The following is a 17,164-nucleotide window of genomic DNA, read 5'->3' on the forward strand; positions in this document are numbered from 1 at the left end:
GGAAGTGGGCAGGCAGCAAGGTCTTTGGAAAGTGAAGTAGGAGAGTGAAGATGACTTTGGAAAGAGGAGGAGTGGGGTGAGGGTGCAGCAATTCAAGAGGTGGGAGAAAGCACTGATGGCAAAGAGTTCTTCCTGCAAAGATGCAGATGGCAAACCCTGATCATCCTGTTTACCCCCTATGTGTTTTAGGGTCTGAGTGTGTACTATGATGGGGCCAATGCCTTTTTCCAGGTGCCCTTTTGGGGGGGATGGCTTAGGGCAAAGCAAACCCTCACAAGCACCAGCCCATCTATGGGTGCTGTTGGTGGTGGGCAGAAGGCAGTCCAGGCAGACTGGGAGGACCAAGACTGTATTTGCATTAATTGGTGTAAATCAGAAGTCATTCTGATTATGCTGAGCTTGTGCTGCTCCAGCAGAGCCGCGTCCTGTGAAGTTTTAACCAGTCACTTGTTTCAACACCTCTGGCCTCACAAAAATATAACCCAGTGTTTGCCCAAGCACCGCTTTCCTGCTGAATGCGACGTTTTCCAGTGTAGGAGAATAATAAATCTTGACAAACGCAGGAGCACCTGGGAGACAGAAAAGGAGACTGTACAGACAGAGCTCTCAGAAACATCATACGTGTTTGTTATGAAAATGTGTCTTGCTGTGCCTTTAAAGACGTGCAGGTGTAGTTAAAAAAGAAAGGTATTTTTGATGGCTGGCCTGAGGGCAGCGAAGGCTTCAAAATGGGGTTCACTATTGAAAGCACTGTCCTAATTTCTGGCCTGAGATTTTATTCTTTGGGAAAATAAATAAAAAATAATCTTGTTGCTGCTGGGACTCGCCAAAGACATTTTAGTCTCTGTTCTGCTCGCTGTGGTTTATGCTGGCGTTTCTCCTGTTTAATCTCTTGGGTTTGCTACATAATCTTGTTGCTGTTGGGACTCACCAAAGACATTTTTTTTCTGTGTTCTGCTCGCTGTGGTTTATGCTGGCATTTCTCCTGTTTAATCTCTTGGGTTTGCTACGTTTGCCTTTTAAACAAAAAAGTTCACAGATAATAAGAAACGGGAGAAAGACAAATGGCAGGTAAATAAGCTTGTTCAAACTTGTATTAAAACTTTGTGCGTGTTAATTTTTACAGCCAATAGTTGCAGTTGAAAAAGAAATTAAAAGATCCTGCCTGTTAGTCAGAGACGGAATGTCTGAAGAGTGGCTGTGTAAAGAGGTACTTCAAATTGGAGGCAAAGCTTTAATTTGTTATTAACTAACCAGGATTCCTGTGCAAAATCTAGCTTTCTGTGTGGAAAATAGTGCAAGTGAAGCCTGCCATTGGGGTGATCAGATCTTCCTTTGATTGCCCACAGCTGCTGTAGCCCCACATGTGAATAGTTCCCAGTGTGGTTCTCTTAAGGCAAGAACAGCAGCCTGGTGGGGCTGGAAAATGTCTGCTCTGCACCCTTTTGTCCTTGTTCCTTGATGTTTTGCTGTAGATGTGTGTAGACAGGGCCTTCTTGGGTTGGTTTTTTTGGGAAAAATGTCTTGTCCAGAAAGAGAGCACCCTGCCAGGAGCAGCACCCCTCGTGAGGAGTGATGAGAGGTTCTCCTGCATGTTTGCATTGCCTTGGGTTTGGATGGTACTCGAGCATGGTTCTGGAGTTAATGCAGAGCTCTTTCTTTTGGTCAGGAGGTCTGTGCTGGGCCAGGAAAAATTGATAAATCATCTCTCCATCCTTGGTAGGGCCCTTGGTTAAAGCAGTGGGGCAGAGCTGCAGGGGTGGCTGTTCCTGCCTGGTGAATGCAGCAGATTTACCATTCGCGCTGATGCGTAGATATAATTGCTCTGAAGCTTTGCCTCTGAACACCTCTAAAACCTTATCAACCTTATCCCTGTGTTTGTCCTCTGCAAGCATCCATTTCCTGAGATTAGTGGCCAGGGCTGTGCTAGAAACAGGTTTAGTCACAGTTAAAACTCAGACCTTGAGCTTGGTGTCATGCCTGATGCTTTCACAGCCAGAGCTACATCCTGAGCCTCAGCCTTCTAAATCTTCATCTGAGCGTTTTCTTCCCTGGCAGTACCTCGCTAGAAACAGGTTTAGTCACAGTTAAAACTCAGCTGGTGAGCTTGGTGTCATGCCTGATGCTTTCACAGCCAGAGCTACATCCTGAGCCTCAGCCTTCTAAATCTTCATCTGAGCGTTTTCTTCCCTGGCAGTACCTCACTCGCTTCATGGGTTGAAGGAGGAGGGAGCCAGACTCTTTTCAGTGGTTCCCAGTGAGAGGACAAGGGGCAACGGGCACAAGTTGGAACATAGGAGGTTTCACTCAAATATGAGAAAAAACTACTTCACAGTGAGGGTGACAGAGCCCTGGAACAGGCTGCCCAGGGAGGGTGTGGAGTCCCCTTCCTTGGAGATTTTCAAGCCCCACCTGGATGCTCCTGAGTAACATGCTCTGAGAAGCTCTAGGCAATCCTGCTTCAGCAGGGGAGTTGGACTAAATGATCTCTATGGTCCCTTCCAACTCTAAAAATTCAGTGAAATTCAGTGAAATTCATTTGAACCAAGTTCTGAGCCTTTCAATCCTGGAAGGGATGCTAACACCTAGATTTAGGCATGTTTATCTTGCAATTTCACAGAAAAATTCTTCCTGGATACCATGAAATATAACATAGTCCAGGGGTTTTGTGCTCAGTAAAAGAGGGAGGGGAAAAAAAAAATAATCCAGGAGAATTCTTTTGTTTTTAAAGCCTTCCTTTGCTTTGAGGCCAAGTACACTAACTGGAGTGAGAGAGCTCTTCCGTTTGGCTTCAGCGAATCTTTGAGGTTGCCATTTCTGCTGAGGCTGGCTGGAATGGCTATGCCTATCTGTTCCTGTTTGCAGTGCAGGAGTCGTCCTGCACGGAGCCTGCAGCCAGATGGGCAGGGAGAGCTGGGGCTGGCTTCCTCCGGGCAGCCCTAGTGGGTTTCTCCTCTCTCTATGGCTTTGTTTTCCCTGCTGAGAGGAGCAGCGTTTCTGTGGTAGGAAATCCCAGACCACGACAGCCTCTGTGTTTTGTTTCAGGCATCAGAGGGTGTTCCCGTGAAGTACTTCGAGAACTTGGAGGAACTGATAGAATTTTACAAGAAGGAGAACATGGGTCTGGTGTGGCACCTCAAGTATCCAGTGCCGCGGGAAGAAGAGGAGGTGGCGGATGAACCAGAGGAGGATGCTGGTAAGAAACCCAAGATGTGCCTTGGAGATGCAGACCCTTGACACTTACTCTGGACTGGGGACATGCAGGGCAGGCAGGGGGATTGTGCAGTAAAATGGAGCAGGGCATAGAGGGACCTGAGCTGGCAAGAACTCGAGGCAGTGACTTGTCTTGGCTCTGGGGTGGTACCACATCTGGAGCACCATTTTAGCTCACTTGAGGGAATACACTGAGACTCTCTATCAGGATCGTAGAATGGTTTGGGTTGGAAGGGACCTTCAAGATCATCCAGTTCCAACCCCCCTGCCCTGGGCAGGGACACCTCCCACCAGACCAGGTTGCTCAAAGCCCCATCCAGCCTGGCCTTGAACCCCTCCAGGGATGGGACATCCACAGCTTCTCTGGGCAACCTGTTCCAGTGCCTCACCACCCTCACTACTACAGCAAAGAATTTCTTCCTAATATCTAGTCTAAATCTCCCCTCTCCCCTCAGGCACAGGGCTGACTAATCTGTCGTCCTTCTTCTGAACTCAAGCTGATTTATATCCAGCCACCATCTCCCATGTCTCTGCACCCCTCTCCCTGTGCTGCACTGTCTGGCCAGCAGAAATGCTACCCTAGAGCCTTGGAGCACATCTCTCTGCAGTGCCATGTACCTGCAGCTGCTGTGGGTCTGGGGTCATCTGAAACTCAGGCCCCCTCCTCTGCTCTGATCTAGAGGACGTTTCCAACAGCCATAACCAGAGGGCACAGATCCCGCAGTGGCAGACAGTCCTCTATGCAGAGAGGCAGATGTATGATGAAGGGCTGTGATTGGCATCGTCCCAACTATCTTATATGAAATGTCACTGTGGGTTCCTGGCACTCGCTGGTCTTGGATCGTTCCTTGGATTTTTCCTGGATCATCCCTTGGATCTGTCATTGTTCTTCTGAATCCCAGGGGAAGGTCATGCCCAAAGAGCCCATCCTTCCTGTCCTGTCTGACGTCTGTCCGGAAATGATGAGCATTACAATAAAACTTGTCTGAAGGACATGGTCCTGGGACAGACAGACAGGCATGTGTGCTAAGGCGGATTGATGTGCCCCTGTACTTTTCTGCAGTCCAATGGATGTCTAATAGGAGCTGGGAGATTTTGGTATGCAATTCTCATGAAGAAACAGAACAAAATTTTGCAAAGCTGCTCAGGAAAGATGTTCCTGGGTTTTGGCCAGCTGCACTGAGTCTCCAGCTCTCAGGGCGGGGGAGGGAATTACAGCAAAAAATAATACACAGAGAGGCGAGCAGCAGGGAATGAAGTTCTAGCCAAGACTAAGAGCCTTTAGATGAAAAGATATGGGCACCGGGGCTGGGCTGTTCGTGTACAGAATTTCATTGTGTTAAGGGACTTTGGTGCCGTCGTGCTGGAGCCGTGCAGGGCCTACAGATGTCTGGCCATCTTACACGTGGAGTTGCAGAGGTGGAAGATGAGCACCCGGATCCCCTGCAGGTGCACCACCACCCGACTGTGCTGCGGGTGGCTCTGTGAATCACAGCTTCTGCCCAGGCACAATGGATCCGACTGGGGTCTCTTTTTGTCATGAAAATTCCACCACTAGGAAACAACCAAGCAACACCTCACAACTGCACCAGCTACATCAGAGAGGTGTGACAAGGTGTTGGAGCAATTGGTATGAAAAGAAAGGCAACCATGGTTGGGATAAATGGAGATGAACACACTCTTCTCCCAGGAGAGGGAGGGTGTGCTGAGCAGTAGGATGACAGAGCAGGAAAACCCTTTGTGCTTCCAACGTGATGCCCACAAGAGGAGGCAGAATACTCAGCCCCTCTGTATTGGATTATGGGGTCCATTTTCTCCATCTGTGTTGCTGACTTTAGCTGTTCACTTCTTTAGTAGCTTCTAGTGCTCTTTCCATCACTCCCCTCCATCCATTCTGCCCCCTGAGCAGATCTCCATGATAACGGTAATGGTGTGGATGGGGTAGAGCTGTGTTCTTTAAGTGTTGTATTCATAGTAACTGATTAACCTTCATAGCTGCTGTGCAGATGGGACAGTCAAACCGACTCAGACAAGGTTTCGCTGCCAGGCAGAGACATACACTGCCCTCCTGTGAGGTCTACACCTGGCAGCTCAGGGCTGGTCTTGCATCACTGACATCCCTAAGACCAGGGCTGGGTCAGCATCGAGCCCTGAGCTTCCCAGCTCTGAAACTGGGGGCCCTGCAGAAGGGCTGAGTTCTGCAGTGACCCTGCCCTGCCCGTGGGTGAGGGGGAGGAGGCCAAATTGCCGTGTTGGGGTGACTGTGCCTTTCCCTTCCTCCTTGCCAGACCTGGTACCCACACCTCCTATCCTGCCCCCGCGCAACATCCTCATGACGATGCCGAGCAGCGAGACAAAGGAGGTACCTCCTCTCCCCGAAAACTCCAGGGTGGCAGATGTTAATAAGCTGTCCCTTTCCGAGACACTACTCCAGCGACTGCAGCACCAGGACACAAGCAGGTGAGGATGGCAAGTCACAGGGCTGCAGAAACAGCCCTCAGCCCAGCTCGGAGCTCTCTGGGGTGCTCTGTTTGGAACCTGTTCTATTCAGCGAAACTACTCCTTGTTTATGCTACCAAATGAAGAACAGAATCAGATCTGCAGTGGGTTGGCCACTCTTTACAGTCCAGCTGTCATCTAGAAAAAAAGTACTTTTCTGAAGTATTAAAATCACCAGTAGACTTTCTCCGCTGAGGTATAGTTTTCTAATATAAAGGATGGTAATACCTGAGAGAACTCGGTGCCTAAACTACAGATTGTATCAGAACGCACCAGCCAGTGCCCAAAAAGACTAAACTTGTGAGTGGATTTCCAGGTACTGATACTTATTGATTTACTCCAGCTACAGGTCTGACTCTCATTGTCCCACGTGCTGGCTGTGTCAAATCTGGATGTTCACTGAAGCCTTAGAGGAAGCCGCCTGACATTTAATGACTAGATCTGCAAAGTTTAAAAAGAAAATAAAATCAGGCAGGGCAGTGGGAGGCTGTGGTCGCGCGTGGCAGCACAGGTCCTGTTGTGGTGGCCCGGTTGCAGCTGGCTGCCTGGGAGAAACCCAGTTTTGTTCAGTTTCCTGCACCGTTTCATCTGCTGAGCAGCCAGCTGGGACTCTCTGCATTTGTCAGGGCACAAGACAGCACCTACAGTTCTGCCTGGTTCATCCTTCCTTGTGGCGCTGGAGTCCAGGTACCACAGTGACAGGGAGGACGGGAGCATCCCGTACAGCTCTCTGGTCTCAGCTCCCCTAAGACTGTTTTGGATAGTTTGGAATAAAACCTTCAAAGCAGGATTTGGTGAGGTGAAAGGGAGTCTCTGTCTCCCCAGAGCCCCCGAGCTGCTGACTGTTAGTGACCCCACAGCAGCCTGGCTTTACCTGCCGAGGCTAATGGTCCCAGTGTGGCTTTGGCAAAGCCAGGCATCAACAAGGCTTCCCCTGGCTCAGCAGTCATGGAGGAAGAGGAGTTGGGGTGGGGAAGGAGGAAGAGGAGAAGGTGTCAGCAGTGTAGGGGGGGAGATTCGTGGTCCAGTTCTGAGAACCGCGTGTTTACGCTGAAATCCAAGGCAAACTGCCCCCCCATCTGTGTGCACTGGCAGTGGAAGTTTCAGCAAGATAATAAAGCTGATACCTGGGAGCAGAGAGAAGAGCTGGCTTTTAACTTCTCTGTTTCTTTCCCAGTGTCTCCGACGAGCATCTTAAACTCATCCAGGATTACCTGCGAGTTCACATCATCAGTGACTTCGAGATGGTACAGACTGGCTCGAGCAATCTCCCTCAACTGAAGAAGCTGCTGACGCTGCTTTGCAAAGGACTCTTCAGGTAACCAGAGGCTGGTTTCCAGGAATCACAGTGTAATGCTGTGAACACACTGTAGTCTGAAGGTAGCTTCCATGTGCATGCCTTCAGAACCCGCGTTCCTGGCATAGAAAACTGGCTTATCCCCAAAACCATTATATTTAGATTGCATGACCTGTGATTGTGGTCCAAAGATGTGAAATCTATATAAAAGACATAGCTCTGACAGTGAAGTTTCCCTGTAGGCGGTTTCAGTCAGTGAAGTATTATTTTTTATGCTTTGTTTAGAAAGAAACAAAACAAAAAAAAAATTGTACTAACCGATTAACTGCATAATTTGGTAATGTATAAATGACACCCACAGAATTGTCAAGCACAAGTCATTTATGGCAACAAGCACATATTGGTGTATAGCTGTGTTTTAAATGCTGATTTTCCTTCCCACTAATGCACTGTGAACCTGGAGTGATTCCACTGGTGTCAGTCAAGTCCAGCTCAAATGAAAAGAGAAACAAGCCTGGACTCCGCAAATTTTACCTTTCCTATTTATAGACCTTCCAGGTCCCAACTGGGGAAACTCCGATAGGGAACCAAAGCTTTGCAGGGCTCCCTGTTTCTCTGGTGGACAGATGAGATCTCCCCCCTTGCTGCTTGTAGGTGAACGGGAGATTAGCCCATGTTTCTGCAGAGATCTTCGAGAGCTCCACGGCAGAGGGCACGTACTTCCACACTTGCGTGTGTGGCTGGCAATATCCTGCTTTCCAGTGTATTTAGCAGTGAGCCTGGCAGTGCTACTGGCCTGCTGCTGGTCTCCTAGAGCTCACCAAGGCAGAAGAAAGGGCTAAAATGAGTTAGAACTTATGGGAGGAAGGCAGGGAGTGAGCGAGGTGCTCAGCTGCTCGGCACCGTGGTAGGCACTGTGCACGTTTTACCGGGCACAGGGGGAGGAACGTGCAGCCCTGCTTCTTCTGCTAGAAGCCACCAGCTCATAGAGGAGCCCCTGGCAGGGCTGAGGATGGGGGTGAAAAGAGCTGCCCTTCTTCTTCTGCGCCCTGCTTGAGGGTTTTGCTTCTCTACACCCACGGAGGGGAGACCCAGGTGGCTAGCTAAGAATAAACCCGAACAATGGAAACTAATGAAATGACAAGTGAGAGTTCTGTGCTACTGAAATATCCCCAGTACTGCTGCTCTGATGGTGGCTGGCTTTTTCCATTTCCAACTTCTTACTCTACTTCGCCTTATCTGGGTTTCTTAACCTTGGTCCTCACAAATGGACAGGGGATGGCAAGAAAGGAGATGCACCAGGTCCACAAGAGCCTCTCAAGAGCCAGGATACCATTAACATTTCCAGATTTTCTGTAGGTTTTTATGTGATGGGACTTTGCAAAGCATCACCCTAGAACAGAGCTGAGTTGTTCTGCTGGTGGAAGCCTGCTGAGCACGGGGGCACTGCACCACCACAAGCACAGCAAAGGGCACAGGGGCACTGCACCACCACAAGCACAGCAAAGGGCAAGCTGCCCCTCTAGTAGGCACGTAGCTATGGAAATGTATGTCCTCATGATGCTCTTCCCACCACTTCTCCAGCATTTTCTCCCCATACCTGCATTATTTCAGTTAGATGGAGCTGCCTTCTCAAATTTTTTTGTGAAGATTCAGAACTGTAGGCTGTTTTCTGCCTCGGGCAGATTTCTCCAAGGAACCTCTCCCTGCTATTTGGATTGTCTCCCATGAATTTCTGCCACCCAACCAAACTATTTGCTTAGCTTCGGCTGGCTGACAGTCACATACTGGGGTGTCTTGTTGTTTTCTGCAGTCTTAATCTCCAGGGTTGCCCGGGGTGTTAGCTCACTTCCCTTATTAGACTTTTGAACTCAGATTTAATCAGTGGCATTACCTAAATTTAGTTTTTATTTACTTCAGCTTCCTTCAGCTGCTCAGGGATTCCTGCTGACTGTACAGGTAATTCCTAGGCGGCTTCTCGGTGGCTACGTCCTCTCATTCTCAATAATGTTCAATTCTGTTATTTTCACAGTATTTTAGAATAGGTTAGAAGAACAAAGGAACAAGAAGAAATGTTAATTGGCACAGCTTGAGCTCTTTCACCGGAGCTGAAGCTCCTTTGAGTTTCCTGGCCCTGCTGAGGATGAAAGGTGTGGGGGCAGACAGGGGCTGTGGCTGAGCTGACCTCGGCTGTTTGTGAGATTTGCTGTGAATCTCAGGTTTTTGGCTACTTCCACCCTCCCCGAGCCCGGCTCTGCCATCCTTCAGAGTCACTCTCAGACGTGCTGCCATCGCTGTGAGAAATGAGCATCCCAGTGCCCTTTGGCTGACTCACTTCTGTGTTTCCATACTGGCCCGTGGGCAAGCGGTGGCCACCGGTGCTAGGAAGGCAGAGGGGATGTGTGCTGGGGCTGCTCAATGGTTAGGAGAAGAAAAGAGCTTCTGGTGAGCCGTGGGGTTGGGTCAGCTGTTTGTGAACAGTTTTGGCCTTTTTGCAGTTCGTGTATCATCCATGGACAGCTGAAGGCTTCGTGTCTCACCCAAGGAGCTCAGGCACAGCTGGGCCACAGCAGATCAGAAGTGCAGAGTTTGTAATCTCTTCCCCTCGCCCACCTCACCGTTGACCCCTGATTAATTTAGCAAGGACCAGACCCCCAGTGTGCATTAGAGACACTGAAAGCTGGTTTTAACTCTGCTGGAAGCTGCTGCTGCCTCCTGGGGCTTGCTGTGGCCAAGGGGGTCAGGACAGCCACGGCACATCTTCTTATCACAGCCCAGGGGGCAACCACTCAGGAGAGGCTGTTCTCTCTGGCAGCTCACATACTGAACATGGAGCAAAACGGAGACTTGCAAGGCTGATGAGTACTTTTGTGAAGCATCCAGTGCTAAAAGAAGTTGCCATATAAGGATTTCCTTAGTCAGGAGAATCCTCCAGGGGCTGGAAAGGTGACTCATGGGGAGCTTGGTGCCAGGGCAGCCAAGAGCGGGGACTGCCCATGCAAGTGGACCTTGTTCAGAGTTTCCTACCAGCCTGAGGTGAAAACCACTCCTGGTGGCCTGTTCAGCCCGCTGCTGTCTGAAGCCACCATTTGGTCACCGATCACCGCTCTGCGTGCTCCTGCTTACTCTCCCTCGCTGAATAATTTGCATATAGAGCTTTTAAGGCAGCTTTTCGAGCGCTGGTGATGCCAGCCCTTGTGCAGTCGTAGGTAGACCCACAGACTACGTTTCACTACCATGAAAATCGCGGCATGTGTTTCCTTTATAGTATCAAGAGGAGAAAACAAAAGGAGTTGTGAGTGCAATTAAAACCACGTTGTGGTTTTGCTGAGTGTGAGCGCCCGCAGATGCTCTTTCCCCATCCTCGTACGCGTGTTACACGTTACAGTAAACAGAGGGCAGTTTTCCCATGAGAAATCATTTCTGAACTGCTTCAAGCAGCTGCTGCTCTGTGTTTTCGAGAGACGGCCTACACATCCCCCGCTCTTGGTCACAGTAAATACCCTTCCATTCTTTTCAAACTGAACTTCACCCAAGGCTCCTGTAACCACCTGCAGCCTCCTGGGGCCTGGCTCCACGGCTGCAGAAGTCAATGGGAGTCTTGGGTTTGGGTCCAGACCCGTTCGCAGTGACACTGGCCCTGGGTGATCCAAAGCTGAATAGTGGTGTTGGAGGACTAAGCTCAGCAGGTCTAGACTCCTACCAGTGTCTGTGTGCCTCATGGCAAGTCTTTCAGACTGAAATTCTAGGCAATTAATCATCCATGGCTCGGCGCTTAGACAAATATCTAATCTTCAGACAGGCATACTTTCGCTTGGGAGCACTTTCCCCAACAAACAGGGAGTAAAATCCGGTCCATTCAAGACTTTAGGAAAGTGAGGGAAATCATTAATATCCAGGGTTGACGAGGCACAATGCGAGCATCCTAGCACTGCTCCCCACCATCACCTTCCTTTTGACCCGTGCTCCCTGGCTGCTCTTTCCGTGATAAGTCTCGTCATTATCGCAGCGCGGCTTCTGTGCCAAATTCACACAGCAGCCTTTTGACAAATGAGCATCCTGTGGAATCTAATTGGGAAATGCTGGAGGAACCTCTTTGTAACCCACGAGCGGTTCCCGTCCAGGAGACTAAAGGCTGGCGCTTCCACTCCCTCACGGCGCCCGGCTCCTCTTGTCGTGTGAGCTGAAAAATCTAAAAATTAGTTTCCTTTTCACCCAGAGTCCTCAGCGTCAGCCTCGGACTGTGCAAAACCGAGCTGCTGCTGCCACTGGGGCACTCAAAGGCACCAAACCTCACTGGGCTTTGAGATTTTTGAGCGTGCTTTGATCTGGGAGTTGACATAGTTGGGTGGGTGATGGTTTAACACAGCATCCTCGGGTTTGGCCCAGCCTGGGACATCTTTCTAGGGAGATTTAGGAAGTTAACCCCTCCAAAGCAAAACCTGAGGGACAGCCAGTGTGCCCTTGCCTCAGCCATTGCAAGGCAAAGTCTCCTGCCTAACTCTAAGCTGCCTTCATTGGTATCACCCAACTCTCATCACCCATCCCACCACCCCAGAGGGCAGCAAGGGGCAGGGGACAAGAGCATGACAGGTGGCGAGGGCAGGCCTAGCGTGGGCCCCTCACCACAAACAAAGACATTGAGGTGATGGAGTGGGTTCAGAGAAGGCCAAGGAAGCTGGTGAGGGGTCTGGAGAATAATGGGACAAGAGCATGACACGTGGCAAGGGCAGGCCTAGCATGGGCCCCTCACCACAAAAAAAGACATTGAGGTGCTGGAGCGGGTCCAGAGAAGGCCAAGGAAGCTGGTGAGGGGTCTGGAGAATAAGTCTTGTGAGGAGAGGCTGAGGGAGCTGGGGGTGGTCAGTCTAGAGGAGGGTGAGGAGAGACCTTCTCACTCTCTACAACTCCCTGAAAGGAGGGTGTAGCCAGAGGGGGGAGTCGGTCTCTTCTCCCAAGTCACAGGTGATGGGACAAGAGAAAATGGCCTCAAGTTGCACCAGGGGAGGTTCAGATTGGAGATTAGCAAAAATGTTGACACTGAAAAGGTTATTAAGCCTTGGAATGGGCTGCCAGGGAAGGGGTTGAGGCACCATCCCTGGAGGTATTTAAAAGCCGGGTTGACATAGTGCTTAGAGACATGGTTTAGTGATGGTTTTTATCAGGGTTAGCTTGATGGTTGGACTAGATGATCTTTAAGGTCCCTTCCAACCCAGAGAGTTCCATGATTCTATGAACGTGTGCCCGTAGTCTCTGCTGGGTGGCTTTGTCCAGAGCGACCAAGCACTAACCTGCCCAGGGACCCGACCGCAGCCTTAGACCTCTGCTGTGTCTCTCTTCCCAGTGAAGCCTCGAGGACCCTCCCATCTCTGGAATCCATCCAGAAGGTGTTTGAGCAGCAGCTGCACCCCGGCATCCATCAGCGCTCACAAGTGAGTGGTTGGGAAGGTGGGAAGAGGAGGAGAGCCAGGAGAGCGGGGGGCTGTCAGCACAGGGGGAGGGAAGGGTTCTGGTTGCACAGCAGTGACCGGTGGGGTTCAGGTGATCAGTTACCACTTCTGTTCTCTCTAGCCCCTTTCTGGCTGCAGTGCAGAGGGCACACAGTGAGTTATTTCCCCACAGTTTCACTTATCCCACAGTCCCCTCTGCCTGCTCTCCCTTCCTGCCCCAGCAGAAAGTGCAGCAAACTGCCTTGAGAGCTCCATCTCCCCATCCTCCCTCAGCCTGCAGGCTGGGACTGCACATTTCCCTTTCCATAAACTTCACTCCAGGATGTTCCACTGCCAAATCCTTCCTTCCCCCAGCCCACTGAAGTCCTGTGACCTTCCCCTCCCTGCCAGTAGCCCAGAGAACCAAAACCCCAGGACTTCTGTATGTTGGGCCCCCAGACCTGGTTATGGAAACCTGTCCCCCAGCAGCCAGCTGACTCCCTTGCATGCCCAGCTGCCTCTAACCCATGGACAAGGTTTGCAAATTTGTCCTCCCACCTGTCCCATATTTCTGCATGTCTGGCCAGACTCTGTGCTCTTGTGCTGCCTGTCACGGGTTGGAGGAGCAGAGGCACAGGTTCCACTCCTCGCTCTGTGTCTGAGGTGTTCCTGGGGCAGGTCTTCATGCTTCCAGGTCATGATTTTGCTAACCAGGCATCTCTCTCTCTTGTTTCTGTGTGCAATTATCAGATGATCGGTGAAGCTAGTCCAGTCAATATCGTATCGAAACTCAACCAGCTGATCTCTTTGCTGTCTTCCATTGAAGAAAAGGTAGAGTTTTTAAGCTATTTTTTATTAACTTCCTGTCATCTTTTGCCTCGAGTTATGCTCCTTGCTCATCATCAGTGCAGTCTTCGGTTCCAGTAAAATGTCTTTGCTCTGATTTAATTACTCTCAATGCAGCGCAGAACCACTAAATGCAGCTTGGTGCACACAAATTCTTTTACAGGTGAAAACGCTGCTGATTGAAGGTCCTGATTCAACACACCGACGCTCCCTTATCCCCCCTGTCACTTTTGAGGTAAATATACTCTCTTTAAGAAGGCTGATCACAAAGTGGAAGGAGAGAAATGCAGCAGGACAGTCATTTGTGGTGGTATCTCAGTTCCTGGGAACTTCGCTGTGCTGCCACATAGAGAGCAGCTATTCCTGGATGCTGTTTAGCACCATGGAAATGCTTAAGAGATGTCTAGTGGGATTGGCACAACGACGATATGTGTCCATGAATTCAGGCAAGCCTTGCATTTGTGGTACACGTGACTGAAGTGCAGAAGATGGCTCATGAAAAATCTCTCGGTTCTCCAATAGGTGAAAGCTGACTCCTTAGGAATCTTCTCGAAAATACATCTCAAGGTTGATGTGGAAATGGGAAAACTGATTATCAAGAGAGCCAAGGATGGCCCAGAAGACAAGTTTTATACCCACAAGAAAAGTAAGATGCTTAAGGTCACAAATGCTGGACTAGACATTGTCCTTTGGGGCCAACCTTTGGCCCCACTGAGGGCAAGGTTTGGCTCAGGGTGCAGATGTTTCTTCCACGCCCTGGGTATTGTGCAAGGCTCTGGTGGGTCTGGACTGCCTGTCCCCAAAGCAGAGAGCAGGGAGTCATCACTGGGGTAACCAACTTTCACAGATAGTTTTAGACCTGGCCTCCTGCTCTAAATGAAGATGGTGGTAGCAGGACTGCGAGGGAGCAGGTTTTGGTAGAAGATTAGCTGTAAAGCTGGTTGCAATAGACCCATTTTCTACTGAAAAACATTGTCACTTGAAAAAAAAAAAAAACATTCTGCAGGAACATACTGACTTCTGTGATGATTTTTGATGGTAAAAAGCCAGAGAACTCAGTTTCAGTAACATTTTTCAGTGAATTTCCCATTGATTTTTTTTTTTTTGGTGTGTGAATCAATATCTCTACTGATGATCAATGCCAGTTTGGTCTGTGAAGGCCCAATTCAAACAACTTCCTTTTTCTTCTGTTATGTTTCTGGCAGCTCACTGAGATTGAGCTGAACAGGGTAGGACTTATCAGAGAGTAAACGATGCCCTTGGGCTCTCTCCTGCTAGAAAATCAACCTGTTGCTGGCAGTGATTGAAGAGATTAGCTTTCATATATGGCTTTCTCCAGCTGGTGTTCATAATTGCTTCGCTGCTATTTTAGATGGGGAGGAATCACCTTTACCACCAAAAGAGATTTTTACCTCCTCTTTCACAGATGGGGAAGGAATATCTGTAGGCTGGCTCAGGATTGCCTGCAGGAAGCTAAGGCTTTACTTCAGACTGCTGGGCTTGGTGTGGACACAAGAGCTCCAGGCAGAAGGAGTTCTGGGGGTCCTCTTCATCTATTCCTAGAGGCAACAGGATTAAGCAACATTAAAATGTAGTTACGTGGGGAAAAATGAGCCTCAGACATTAAAGTCCGTGTAAGTCCTGAGCCTGCGAGCAGGGTCCTGTTAGCTTGGGTGGGATTCTAGTTGCAGTGACTGCAGCTTCTGACACGTGGTCTCTGTTTAGTCCTGCAGCTTATCAAGTCCCAGAAGGTCCCGAACAAACTGGTCATTGTGCTGGAAACAGAAAAAGAAAAAACGCAGAGGAAGGAATATGTTTTTTCTGATTCCAAGGTACACACACACACTGTTTCCTTCCTGCCAGCCTGCAGCAGGTAGGTGGGTGGGAGTGGTAACAGGGGCATTCCGTGGCAGAAAGAGGAACTGTTGAAGGACAGCAGTTGGCTTTGCAAAAAATGAAATTTCGCCTTTGTTCTGGAAACATCCAGAAAATGAGGCGTACTGTGTGAAGAGGCAAGGAGTCCTGTCAGGGTACTGCAAAAAGGCTCGTGTAGACAAACAAGGGGGAAGTCTAAGCTTTCTTCTGACCAGCTCAGCACTTGCTAAAGTAATGCACAAGCTTAAAGTAGCTGCAAAAAGGCTCCTGTAGACAAACAAGGGGGAAGTCTAGGCTTTCTTCTGACCAGCTCAGCACTTGCTAAAGTAATGCACAAGCTGAAGTGGCTACGAAAGTGCCACAGGAAAGACAGCTTCTTCCAAGGTTTCAGGATAGAGGAGAGCTAATCTGCCCTTCAAGCGTGCTGGGAGTTTCCTGGTTCAGCTCGTTCTTCAAGAGGTCGTGTTGGAAGAGTTAAGCATCTCATTAATTGTCTCTGCTCCTCCCTGTCTAGAAGAGAGAAGGGTTCTGCCAGCTTCTGCAGCAGATGAAGAATAAACACTCAGAGCAACCAGAGCCTGATATGATCACCATCTTCATTGGGACCTGGAATATGGGTACGGGCTCCCTTCTGACGCGGGCATTCCTTCAGGCACTTGCCAAAACATGTGGTCACCTGCTATGGTGAGCTCCAGACACGTGATTGTTCTGCAGCAGATCTGTGCACCAGGGTTGTCTTCTACTGGGACATGGGACGAGCTGATCTCTAGGCCTATTCTTGCATGTGGTTTGACACTTTTTCATGGTTCCAGTCAAAGGACCATAAAGTTGGCCCTGATGGGTACCAAAGGACTTCTCCAATGGCAGGGAATTGTGGCTGGCACAAAGCTGGTGCTGCAGTGTATCCTGTCCTCCACCTTGCAGAAAGGGCAGGAGCAATTCTGATAACTGCTCGTCAGCTGGACCTGACTAGGGACTAATGTCCAGCCTGGGAAGAGAGCTGGGTATCTGTGATATTTAGAGAAGAGGACAGGGTGTAGCTGAGGACAGTGGAGTTTTAAGCTATTTTTGACATTTTGGGAGAAAAGCCTGGTTCCTTACAGCTGCTGTAAGCTGTGCTCTGTCCTACTTCTGGGGTAAGGTGAAGGCAATGGCAGGCCAGGAGTGCTGCTCCCTCTACACTTGGCTGGCCTTGGCCTTGGCAAACTAATGACACAGGGGAAGGTGGTCAAAGCAGGGTCAGTCCTTCATGGGTGAGTCAGGTGGAATTAACATCTTTGTCATCTTGGTTTGTTAATAAAAGGTGCTGCACCTCCCCCAAAGAAGATCACCTCCTGGTTTCTCTCCAAGGGGCAGGGGAAGACCCGTGACGACACTGCTGACTACATTCCTCATGACATCTATGTGATTGGCACCCAGGAGGATCCCCAAGGGGAGAAGGAATGGCTGGAGACCCTGAGGCAATCCCTGCAGGAAATCACCAGTATCAGCTTCAAAGTGGTGAGGGGTTATTCTGGCTATTGCTCGTAGCTCAGGCACATCAGGAGAGTACTCCCAGCCTGGGAGCCAGGAGAAGATGCTGAGCACCTGAGTCAAGTGATGTTGATATTTTGACCTTCATCAAGGAGGAGACTGTGAAACTTTCTGAGTCAGACGTAGCCTAGCTCTCACCCCAGGCTACTGCACTTTCAAAATAGGCTGTAACAGCTCACAGGCACAATCATAAAAGAAACTGAACCTTATTAAGACCAGGTTTGGACGGTCCTGAGTTTCAGTGATGTCAAGAAACAAACCTAAGCGTATCTGGAAGGCCACAGGAGAGCAGGACTTACGACTCTCATGGTGATTGGGAAACTGTATTTTGTGCAAGCAAGGCAATCCAATGATGAACTAGAGAATGGCACTAGAAAATAGCTAGGTCCTTCCTCCCACCTTTGATTAAAATGACTTGAAAGCAGATCCTGAGCACAGAAGAACATTTATGTAGGAAAAGTACTACAGAAGG

The 17,164-nt window shown here is 49.6% G+C and overlaps 1 protein-coding gene across 2 annotated transcripts in view; it reads left to right on the forward strand.

Annotated features, from left to right (window-relative positions):
• The window catches only part of INPP5D (inositol polyphosphate-5-phosphatase D), a 90,317-nt gene that overhangs the window by 57,968 nt on the left and 15,185 nt on the right, over window positions 1-17,164 (forward strand). For both annotated transcript variants that reach the window (XM_014952174.1, XM_014952175.1), the window contains 10 exons: window positions 3,046-3,196; window positions 5,502-5,673; window positions 6,890-7,030; window positions 12,354-12,441; window positions 13,189-13,269; window positions 13,448-13,519; window positions 13,807-13,930; window positions 15,010-15,116; window positions 15,674-15,776; window positions 16,463-16,659. In XM_014952174.1, coding sequence (XP_014807660.1) covers window positions 3,046-3,196; window positions 5,502-5,673; window positions 6,890-7,030; window positions 12,354-12,441; window positions 13,189-13,269; window positions 13,448-13,519; window positions 13,807-13,930; window positions 15,010-15,116; window positions 15,674-15,776; window positions 16,463-16,659 — 1,236 coding nt within the window. The remainder of the gene's footprint in view (window positions 1-3,045; window positions 3,197-5,501; window positions 5,674-6,889; window positions 7,031-12,353; window positions 12,442-13,188; window positions 13,270-13,447; window positions 13,520-13,806; window positions 13,931-15,009; window positions 15,117-15,673; window positions 15,777-16,462; window positions 16,660-17,164) is intronic.

The sequence above is a fragment of the Calidris pugnax genome, unplaced genomic scaffold, assembly GCF_001431845.1.
Source record: "Calidris pugnax isolate Ruff unplaced genomic scaffold, ASM143184v1 scaffold232, whole genome shotgun sequence".
Classification (NCBI taxonomy): Eukaryota; Metazoa; Chordata; class Aves; order Charadriiformes; family Scolopacidae; genus Calidris; species Calidris pugnax.